The sequence below is a fragment of the Mesoplodon mirus genome, assembly GCF_964341445.2.
Source record: "Mesoplodon mirus genome assembly, chromosome: 8".
Taxonomy (NCBI): Eukaryota; Metazoa; Chordata; class Mammalia; order Artiodactyla; family Ziphiidae; genus Mesoplodon; species Mesoplodon mirus.
In genome coordinates, this window is record NC_138984.1 from 92,481,653 (window position 1) to 92,493,061 (window position 11,409).

Below are 11,409 nucleotides of genomic sequence, written 5' to 3' on the forward strand. Positions count from 1 at the left end.
AAATATTTTAAAAATATGGGGCACTTTAAATATTAAAATTTGGATATTTACATAACTATACATGCTGTTAAGGTTAGAGTTGGGAAGAGCTTGTGGATTTTTTTTTGTGTGTGTGTGGTACGCGGGCCTCTCACTGTTGTGGCCTCTCCCGTTGGGGAGCACAGGCTCTGGACGTGCAGGCTCAGCGGCCATGGCTCACGGGCCAAGCTGCTCCGCGGCATGTGGGATCTTCCCGGACCGGGGCACGAACCCGTGTCCCCTGCATCGGCAGGCGGACTCTTCAACCACTGCGCCAGCAGGGAAGCCCGAGCTTGTGGATTTTGACATAGATGTCCTCCTATAGCCTGAAGGGGGAAAGCTGCCCACTAGGATGCAGAGGTCGATTTTATGGTGCTGCAATTCATGTTAACAGAATAAAGCAATAGGAAACACAATCATGCCTTACTTGAAAGTTAAATTTTGCAAAACAGCCTCACATTTATTATTCCAAAATTACATGTATTGAAGGGATCAAAATATGTTCATGGGGGAAAAATAGAAAATACAACTCAGAGAAAAGTGAATTTGTTTTACATATAAAGTACAGTAAATAGCTAAGAAAATTTAGAGATAAAAATATGCTATAGTTCATCATGTTGATAGACATTGTATTCCTTAGAAGAAATGAAGCCATCACCATCATGGTCGTTCTTCTTAAAAATATCTTCTAAAACTGCATTCTGATATGATTTGTCCCGTGGCTTCTCATCCTTTTCAAATTCCTTTTTCAGGTAATGACTTATCTAGGCCAAAATAATATTTCTTTAATAAAAAGATATCACAAGAAATTTCCAGCAACTTTGAGAAAATGTTTACATAAAGAAACTCATATCTAAGACTGCTTATAATAAGTGATATAAAAATTTAAAAAGCTATTTGAGGTTTAATTTTTTCAACCTTTGAAGCAATTTTCTGAAGAGAAACTGATCTTCAAACTAGCTTCCCCCAAGGTTATAGGTGGTTAGTGGTACATACTCAGATTAACATCTGAATTGAATTTTGTTGAAACTAAATGCTTTCCAATAATCTACACTATCCACATTATCAAAGGAAACTCCCGCTTAAGGATTTCCATTAGTGAATAAAATCCAACTTGGCATTTCTATAATCTCTAAAGTTATTGGCTTGGCCAAAAAGTTCGTTCGGGGTTTTCCATCTTATGAAAAACTCGAATGAACTTTTTGGCCAACCCAATAGTAAATATGTATAATGAATAAAAAACCCAACTACAGGTTTTGAAATAAAATTTAATTTTCTTAATTTTTCTATGCTTCTATAGCTCTCCCCCAATCTACAAATTATGATCATCTCTCTAATGTCAAATAAAGAACAGGTATTCTGAAGTATTCTCTTTTCTCTATGTGACATTTCTCTAAGCAAAGACACATTATAAGCACAGCCTAACATGGTAGCTACTAGCCATATATGTCCATTAAGCACTTGAAATGTGGTAGATCAAACTGAGACAAGCTACTGTAAAGGTAAAATACACAACAAATTTTGAAGATAATAAAAAATGTCATTGATAATTTTTATATTGGTTTCATGTTGAAACGGCAATATTTTATTTTATTTTATTTTATTTTATTTTTTTAGCGGTACGCGGGCCTCTCACTGTTGTGGCCTCTCCGGTTGCGGAGCACAGGCTCCGACGCGCAGGCTCAGCAGCCATGGCTCACGGGCCCAGCCGCTCCGCGGCATGTGGGATCCTCCCAGACTGGGGCACGAACCCGTGTCCCCTGCATCAGCAGGCGGACTCAACCACTGCGCCACCAGGGAAGACCTTTTTTTTTTTTTTTTTGAAATGGCAATATTTTAGATATATTGAGTTAATTAATTAACATTAATTTCACTTGTTTCTTTTTACTTTTTAAAATGTGGCTACTAAAACATTTAAAATTATGTATGTAACTCAATTATATTTCTATTGGAAATTATGTATATTATATAAATAAATCATGTATTAATACATATAATAACTAAAGAGAGCAAAGCACAACGATTTGGAGATCGTGTTAAACAAGGCTGGGTATTTTATTTATTATCATTTTTTTTTTGCATTGAAGTATAGTTGATTTACAATGTTTCAGGTACACAGAAAGTGATTCAGTTATACAAATATCTATATATCTATGATCTATTCTTTTTCAGATTCTTTTCCATTATAGGTTATTACAAGATACTGAATATAGTTCCCTGTGCTATGCAGTAGGTCCTTGTTGTTTATTTTTTATATAGTAGCGTGTATCTGTTAATCCCAAATTCCCAATTTATGCCTCCTCTCCTCCTTTCCCCCTTGGTAACCATAAGTTTGTTTTCTACATCTGTGAGTCTATTTCTATTCTTTAAATAAGTTCATTTGTGTATCATTTTTTTAGATTCTACATATAAGTGATACCATATGATATTTGTCTTTCTCTTAGTTTACTTAGTATGATAATCTCTATGTCCATCCATCTTGCTGCAAATGGCATTATTTCACTTTTTTAACGGCTGAGTAATATTCCAGTGTGTGTGTGTGTGTGTGTGTGTATATACACACACACACACACTTTCTTTATCCATTCGTCTGTCGATGGACATTTAGGTTGCTTCCATGTCTTGGCTATTGTAAATAGTGCTGCTATGAACATAGGGGTGCATGTATCTTTTTGAATTATAGTTTTGTCTGGATATATGCCCAGGAGTGGGATTGCTGGATCACATGACAACTCTATTTTTAGCTTTTTAAGGATGCAGAAGCTAGGTAACTGAACTCCAGGACCCTGTTTACCAACTTTCTGGGCTACACAGTTCAAATTTTTCCTAGCTCTTTTAATAATCTCATGTAATCCTCACAATCCTATGAGGTGGGAATTATTTGCCCAGTTACAAATTCCTACAGTGCTGCTTGAAAAGATCTTCTCCTGTCGGCTAGATGCCAGAAATGCCTCGTAGAGATTAGTTTGGTATTTTAATGACCCTTTTGCAGGGAGAAAGGAAATTAAACAGTCTGACTTAGTTTCAAGTTTTACATTAAAAAACTACATTTTCTTCTTCGAATTTAGTTTTTTGGTAACCAGCTCTATAAAAGCAAATTAATCAGTCCATACTAGGTAGAAGTAAAAATAATAGCTATAACACAGATGTGACAAAAAATTAGATTGTACATATGAAATCTGTTTGAATTACCTCAGTTTTAGAAAGTTGCCTGTCATTGTCCATATCTATCTGTTGAAATGTTTCAATGCTTCGTGGTCCTTTGGTCACAGCATAAAGCTCAATCTCAAAAATCAGTGTTGCATCAGGTGGAATGTTGCCTTCTGCTAAAGGTGTAAATTTTAACACTTTAACTTACATGAAGATGACATTCAAATATTTATTTACAAATAGCCATTATAGCATTATGATTATATTATTTCATATTTATAAAAATTGCTTTCTAAATATTTCTTAGGAACACTTTTTTCCATATGTCTTCAAACCAAGTCAGTTCTAAAGACCCAGGGGACCATTATTTCCTGATTAAATGGAAATAAATATAAATCATGTATTTTTAAAAATTAATCTATTTTTGGCTGCGTTGGGTCTTTGTTGCTGTGGGTGGGCTTTCTCTAGTTGCAGCGAGCGGGGGCTACTCTTCATTGCAGTTCGCAGGCTTCTCATTGCGGTGGCTTCTCTTGCTGCAGAGCATGTGCTCTAGGCACGTGGGCTTCAGTAGTTGTGACACGTGGGCTCAGTAGTTGTGGCTCGTATCTAGAGTGCAGACTCAGTAGTTGTGGCGCATGGGCTTAGCTGCTTTGTGGCATGTGGGATCTTCCTGGACCGGGGCTCTAACCCGTCTCCCCTGCATTGGCAGGTGTATTCTTTTTTTTTTTTTTTTTTTTTTGCAGTACGCGGGCCTCTCACTGTTGTGGCCTCTCCCGTTGTGGAGCACAGGCTCCGGACACGCAGGCTCAGCGGCCATGGCTCACGGGCCTAGCCGCTCCGCGGCATGTGGGATCATCCCGGACCGGGGCCGAACCTGTGTCCCCTGCATCGGCAAGCGGACTCTCAACCACTGCGCCACCAGGGAAGCCTGGCAGGTGTGTTCTTAACCACTGAGCCACCAGGGAAGACCTAAATCATGTAATTTTTATTAATATACCCCAACATTATACAGGAGAGAGCTAGTGCAGAGAAGAAATTCACAGGCAGAACAATTTCAAAGATAGGTATCTTTTAGAAAATGATTTTGTTCAGTTATTTGGAAGTATGAATAAAATATATGTATTAGTATACGTCTTTCAAATTCTTTATAGACAAAAAATAGTGCAATGACAGAACAAACCAGTAACAATTTCATGAAGAAATTTATAATCACAAAAAAGCCTTCTAAGTATTAAATAGCTCTCTTTAATAAAGTTAATCTATTAAGTGATGTCACAGATGACTTTAGCAATCTATGGGCTACTTCAGATGGCCATTCATAAAAATGACCTGCAGAAATGACTTGCTAAGAGGCACTGGGTGGCTTTTGTCACCAGTACTTTATAGTTACTCAAATATTTGTTGAATGAATGGCCTCTATCATTTATTTAAAAAATGGCTAAGTTTGTTCTTTGAAGCAAACAGTAATTTTTTAAATGAAAAAGTGGAGAATTCTTGCTAAAGTATTTATATAATCCAAAGAAAAAAGCTTGAAAGTTACAGCCAAAATAAGTGGATCAGCCATCTCCAAAGCCAGGACATAGAAAAATCTACCCACATATTACATGACTAATGTGACCATCCCAACCAACATACCACATATTACCTGACTTTATAGTAAAAGAGCTAGAGATTGATTGATCATTTTTACAAAACCCATTCCTATTCTGTCCAGTTAAGACCTCTTTATGACAGAAAAATAACTTCTTCTGACAATAATTAAAAACGAATTCAAAACACAAATTCAAATTTCTTAAAAAATATTACAAGTCTAAGTTTCCCAAAAATTCTACTATAAACATAGAATATATTGCCAGTTAAGTTTTATCTTACTAAAAAATTACAGTATAAAGAAGAGAAAAATATGCATTTGCTATAGAATTACTTGTATTTAGAGAAGCAGATCAAAGAATTAGGAGTTAATGTAAAGAATCTATACATACCACATGTACTGTTAATTAAAGCACTAACAAGTCACATGCATTTCAAGACATGCAGGGGTGCTCTGTGACATTAGGCAAAGATACTGTGCACAGGAAAAGACTTCTTCAAGTACTACCTAAAATAAAGTTATAGCTAATGTTAGGTCTTAATAACAACTTATTTAAAGAAGCTTATTCAATCAAGATATTGTTTGTTAAGCAGTTACATATGGTATACACAGCAGCTTTTAAAATAATTGAATTCAAGCTATTAGTAAGCTATTATAAATAATGCAGGTAAACTAGCAGTTAACTACATTCCAAAGAACACACTTTTGTCGGGCCTCAGTTTCCTTACGTGTAAAATGTAGGTGTTGGTGATGTTACTAGTGAGATTCATTATTTTTATATATTTATTGAAGACACCTCAAATTGAATATGAACTAACTTCAAGTCAAATTTCTACATTTTTGTAGCAAGGGTCTGGCTTATTAATAGCTTAGGCAGACTGGGTAGTCATTTATATCTAAGCATAAATTAGTTTACAAAAAGGATAAAATAAGTACTCATTTGTCACAGGGTAACAGGACCCAAGATGAGCACCTATTGATGAGAGATGTGGGTGCCCTGGTAGCAGGCAGAATGTGGAGGTATCTACAAGAGAGAAAGAGAAACTCTGAAAATGAGATTAAGGAGACTGAAAGGCAAACTCTGCCTATATCATTTTGCCTAGAATTGACCTCAACCTATGACAGCGTTTTTAGGACAAGACTGCGTCCAATTTATCTTCAATTCTCTCTCCCTCTCCTATGTTCCTTTACAACTAAAAATAGGATACACTAATTATGGTTCTGTGGGAGCTTTTTTTTTTTTTTTTTTTTTTTTTTTGCGGTACGCAGGCCTCTCACTGTTGTGGCCTCTCTCGTTGTGGAGCACAGGCTCCGGACGCGCAGGCTCAGTGGCCATGGCCCACGGGCCCAGCCGCTCCGCGGCATGTGGGATCTTCCCAGACCGGGGCACAAACCCGTGTCCCCTGCGTCGGCAGGCGGACTCTCAACCACTGAGCCACCAGGGAAGCCCTGTGGGAGCTTTTTTGATGGAACCAAACGATTGGCGAAAAGCTTTGAAAGTGAAGCTGTAGTTATCTGGAACTGTCTCTTTAGGAGCTTTAAATCTGATTGGATCTGATTTGTACCACTAACTTCCCTCCAATCCAATTTGGGGCAGTGATCCCCTACTCTTGCTGGAAAGAATAGGCGAGGGAACCATTCTGCCTAATGAGTAAACTAACAGCCTTAAAGAGGGTGTGCCATTTCAACGAAATATTGGGGAATAAAGACAACATTTCATTGTAGAAAATCTTTAATTACTTTAATTATATACTAAATATTTCAAATACGTGGGGTTCAGAAGGGCTCTAAATAGAATGAGAAGGTAAAGATTCTTTCTTTGGGGAATTCCCTGATGGTCCAGTGGTTAGGACTCTGCACTTCCACTGCAGGGGGCATGGGTTCAATCCCTGGTCGGGGAGCTAAGATCCCCACGATCCCTGGGGTATGGCCAAAAGAAAAATCTTTATAGTTTTCACACAGCAATAGGAAGCAAGGACCCAACTGAGAATGCAATATAGAAACCAGCCCTCTGCCACACTGCCCATTTTCCCCTCTTAAAAATTTCTCTATTCCGCTCCACTTCTAACTTTAGTGATTTTTAAAAATTTAATTTTGGAAAAATTAATACATGTCTTTCTCTGTCTGACTTATTTCACTTAGCATAATACCCTCTAGGTCCATCCATGTTGTTGCAAATGGCAAGATTTCATTCCTTTTCATGTCTGAGTAATATTCCTCTGTGTGTGTGTGTGTGTGTGTGTGTGTGTGTGTGTGTGTGTGTGTGTACCACATCTTCTTTATCCATTCATCCATCAATGGACACTTGTTTCCATATCTTGGCTATTGTAAATAATGCTGTAATGAACACTGGGGTGCATATATCTTTTCAAATTAGTGTTTTCATTTTCTTCAGAAAAATACCCAGGAGTGGAATCGCTGGATCATATGGTAGTTCTATTTTTACTTTTTTGAGAAACTTTTATACTGTTTTCAGTTGTGGCTGTACCAATTTACATTCCCACCAATTGGGATGTTATATACAGCACAGGGGACATAGTCAATAATACTGTAATAATTCTGTATGGTGTGTAATCTATAAATATATTGAGTCACCATGTTTTATACCTAAAACTAATATAGTATTTTAAGTCAACTATACTTCAATATAAAATTTAGTACATGCATACAGTAAAAAATTTAAATAATATATTACAGAATGAGAGGAAATCTGCTTACCCTTGACCCTCAGGCCTCCTTCCCAGGAACATTTAATACCATCAGATGGTGTACTTTTTAGATAGTCTATGTAGATACATGATGCATATGTGAAATTTCCCCTCTCACATGTAAGCTCTCATTGAGGTTAGGAAACTGTTTCTGCATTGTACACTGCTTTATGCTCAGTGCCTAGAATAGAGCCTGGCACTGATGCTCAATAAATATTTGTTGCAGGAATATATTCTATCCCATTTTATCTTTAACACATTAAAACATATGGCTCTACTTCATTCTTTTTACTGGCTGCACAATAATCCACTGTATAGATATAGCATAACTTAGTTAACTAATTTCCCACTAAGGGATACTCGGGTAGTTTGCAGTCTTGCTACCCAAAAAAGTCTGCAATCCATGTTCTTTAAGATGTACCTTGGTACACATTCCTGGAAATAGAACTATGGGATCAGAGGATATGTGCATTTTAAATTTTGACAGAAATTGCTAAAGAGGTCAAATGATTTACATTCCCAGCAATAATGCATGGGACTGCTGTTTTTTCCATACCTTTGCCAACTTTTATGTCTTTGCTAATCTGATGGGTGAAAATGGGATATCATTTTTGTTTTTTAATTTCTCTTTCTTTAATGATGACTGGACTCGATAGAGCTAAAGTTTATTGGACCCTATGTTCTATATCTTATTTAACTTTGAGAGTCTGCTTTTGAGTTTTTGACTATATACCCGAAGTCTATGATTTATTTTTAAATATAACTTAGAGATATACATATTAAAACACCTTACCATAGCCTTCCTTTCCATATGCAAATGAAGGGGGTATAATCAATTTTCGCTTCTCGCCAGGACACATATCCGTCATCCCAATGTCTAGGCCTTTTATGACTTGTCCAACACCAAGAACAAACCATTTGGGGTGGCCTTCATTTTGTGTCCGGCTATAATTAAAAACAACACCTAGGTAAGTTGATTTCAAGAAAAATAAAATCAAACTTTAAAATACAGCTGAGCATTTAGTTCCAATTTAAAATTGGAGTCCTCTCTAACCATCTCTTTTCCTATATTAAGATTCATTCTGAACCCCCTAGTGGGGTGTTTGGCTCAAACTTCCCTCGTAATAGCCAGACAGAGGTATAATCTGCCCAAAGCTAGTCATTAGGGGTCATCTCATTTTCTTTTTTGATTGTCATCTTTACAAAAACTACTCAACAGTTAACTTTTTAATGGGTCTCCTGCCCCTAACTAGCTGCCTGGATTGTCTCAAAAATAATGGTACAGGTTTAGCCTCAAAAAGTCATTTGAACCACGATTAAAATTTGTATCTTTTCTTCTTATTAAATTTCTCTATTCTAGATGCAAAGAACTAACTTTCCCCAATTGTATTTTTATAGGGTAATAGCACAGAAGGAGAAAAGACATTCTACCTCTGAGTAATAAACCATCAATTAAATCAGAGTAAGTAGTGGTGGGATGAGGGGGCAGGCAGGACACAGGGTCCGGAAGTCACCAGAGAAAGTCATTGTAGTGGCTTCTTGATACAGCTGGAAAGTGGCCTTCAGCCAGTAAATATCGTGCTTCTGAAGGCCAGGTAATATCTCCTAAACAACTCTACGTAGTCCTCAGTAAGGAGGCTCCAGCCCACAGCAAAGGAAAAGTGTGAACATTCTTACAAACAGTACCTTGACTTCTATAGGTACCAAGGGTAGTGGTGCTGGTCGGGGGAGTGTATGGATGTGTGTATTTTTAATAATTTCTTGGGCCAACATTTTCAGTAATTTAAAATAATATTCCATATAATAGGGAAATACTGTATCAAATCTGATTTCCCCCCTAGAAATAAAAGGCTAAACTCTTGCTGTTAAAAAACAAGAACAAATCAAACAACAAATTAGGTTTCTGGTTGGTGAAGGGAGGCTAGATTTAGTGCATCAACTGGACGCCGGAGCTGTTCGCATCATTTCCTACCTGCAGTAGAATTTCGAGCCGTCTTTAGCCAAGAAGCCGTCGTAATGGGCATTTAGCAGGTCTCCCTTTTTGCTTGTGTTAGAACAATTTTCTGGACGATGCAAAATTTCTATTTTCACTTCCTCTATGCTCTCCTCTGCCTTTTGTCCCTGAGCAGTAAAAATGCCCCACAGGTAAAAGAAAATGATTAACCTAAATAAGAAATGCATGATTCCGAGAGTCGACTCCAGATGACCACCGCGTTCCCTCATGCGTGTCACCGCGCCAGCAGTCTAGTTCCGACGCGTGGCAGGCATTGTTCTACGTCATAAAAGGACGGGGGCGGGGCGAAGCGTGGCCCCGCCCCCTTTCCCTGCGGCGCGCCCAGCAGCGGAATTTTTGCGCGTCGGCTGCTGGTTTCGTCCTGGTGGTACCCCGCGCTTTGGCTGGCTGTCTTCAGTCGCTAAGGCAGCACTCCACACTTGCACCGCATCTCCTCGCTAAGACCGCATAATTTACAAACAGTTTCCTCAGGGTTCGATAGTAACGTTCGCGTTACCTTTTGAAACTGGCAAAAGAGGAAATAAGACTCTGATGGGATGTCATAGTCCGAGGATATGATTGTCATTTCTGGGCATGAAAGGCGTCTCCTCAGATCCCTAGAGAACTGGTGGGCATCGGGGGAGGCATTCTGCTTCTGCGGTGTCTTTGAAGCGCCTTCTCGGGGTCGAAGTCATGCATTAAGCGGTACCAGGCTAAGCCACACACTAGTACACGGAGGTACCGCTGCTCCCCGAAGCGGGGTTAACGGCTGTTCCCCAGAGCCGACTCCAACGATTCGGGACCAGCTGCTGGTTTGCATTTCCTTCCCTCACCACTCGCGGTCGCCCTTGATTTGAGGGCTTCTAGGAGTGCGGGAAAAGCTCCTAACAGTTTTGCTTTTCTTACCAACTCTGCTACATAGGTAATTATCCACATTCCACAGACGAGAAAACTAGGTAATTTGAGTATTGGGCATTCTGTTTCAATCTCACGGCTAATACGCAGCAGGGATTTGACCAAGTCCGACACAAAGCCAGCCTTATATCCTCACCCCCAACATTTTAGCATGAAGAACTTTACAACATACAGAATAAATTTTACTACCCCATCACCGCGGCCTTATATCCACTACTTGGATTCTATCATTAACATTTAACTATACGTATTCGATTTATTAAATACATTTCCATCTGTCCATCTATCCGTCAATTCGCCGTATTTCCAAGCGAATACCCGAAGACTTTTTCCCAAACCAGAAGGACCTCAGCGAAGGCCTGAATTAGGCTCTGGAAGGGGAGGTGTTATCCGCCTCAGTGATGCTAAAAGCCTAAAAGCCGCAGCACCGAGCCTGCTTATATCGGCTTTGCTTAAAGCTTGTGAAATTACAGAAATCTGAAAATTATTGTCAATTATACAAGGGGATGGTCATTTCAAAACAGGATTTTAAAAAATCATAAAGGCTAGAGAAAACTTCCATTTTAAAAATAAAGTCCAACCCTTGCTTCCGTGTTTTATATTCTAAATGAAGTTGTGGCTAAGATTCATTGTCGGCGTGGTGACAGTTCCTCGCGGTTCCTTGCCGGAGGACTCTCAATGGCACACTGACTTCCTAGAAGATAATTTCTCGGACCCCCTGAATGGGAGAAGGATACGAAGGAAACATAAATAGGAGGCTTTTTTTTTTTTTTTTTTTTTTGGAAAAAAAAAACAACCACCAGAAAGACCTGAGGCTCAGTTACAGGAAAACCTGAGAGGCCTACGAGTGCGACGTGGGTGGGGGAGGGGGGCGGCTAGTCCTCGGGTCGGCCCGGGGGCTGCGCACGCAGCCAGGTCCGAGTCCGCCGGTCCCGGGCCCTGAGGCTTAGGCCCTGGGGGGGCCGTCGGTCCGGGGCTCGGCGTCCAGGGCGAGAGCGGGGAGCCCAGGGCCGCCAGCCGAGGGCCTGTGGGAG

General features: G+C 39.3%; 1 protein-coding gene across 2 annotated transcripts; it reads right to left on the minus strand.

The window, feature by feature from the left end:
• Positions 1-441: 441 nt before the first annotated feature.
• On the minus strand, positions 442-9,721 carry FKBP7 (FKBP prolyl isomerase 7). Of its 2 annotated transcripts, none has more exons than XM_082631236.1 (4): positions 9,440-9,721; positions 8,261-8,412; positions 3,211-3,341; positions 442-782 (listed from the first exon to the last, which is right to left on the minus strand). In XM_082631236.1, exons 1-4 carry the CDS (start codon positions 9,688-9,690, stop codon positions 621-623), a joined length of 696 nt encoding a protein of 231 aa, XP_082487362.1. In that variant the 5' UTR covers positions 9,691-9,721; the 3' UTR covers positions 442-620. The 2 variants fall into 2 exon arrangements, with proteins under 2 accessions (XP_082487362.1, XP_082487361.1); XM_082631235.1 differs by having other exon boundaries at positions 3,211-3,344.
• Positions 9,722-11,409: the final 1,688 nt, after the last annotated feature.

Excerpts from the sequence above, each read along its gene's own strand:
- FKBP7 (XM_082631235.1), bottom strand. The coding sequence starts at position 9,690 with ATGAGGGAACGCGGTGGTCATCTGGAGTCGACTCTCGGAATCATGCAT. Across the intron at positions 3,345-8,260 it reads ATATGGAAAGGAAGGCTATG|CAGAAGGCAACATTCCACCT; the intron begins GTAAGGTGTTTT and ends TTACACCTTTAG. Across the intron at positions 783-3,210 it reads GGCAACTTTCTAAAACTGAG|ATAAGTCATTACCTGAAAAA; the intron begins GTAATTCAAACA and ends ATTTTGGCCTAG.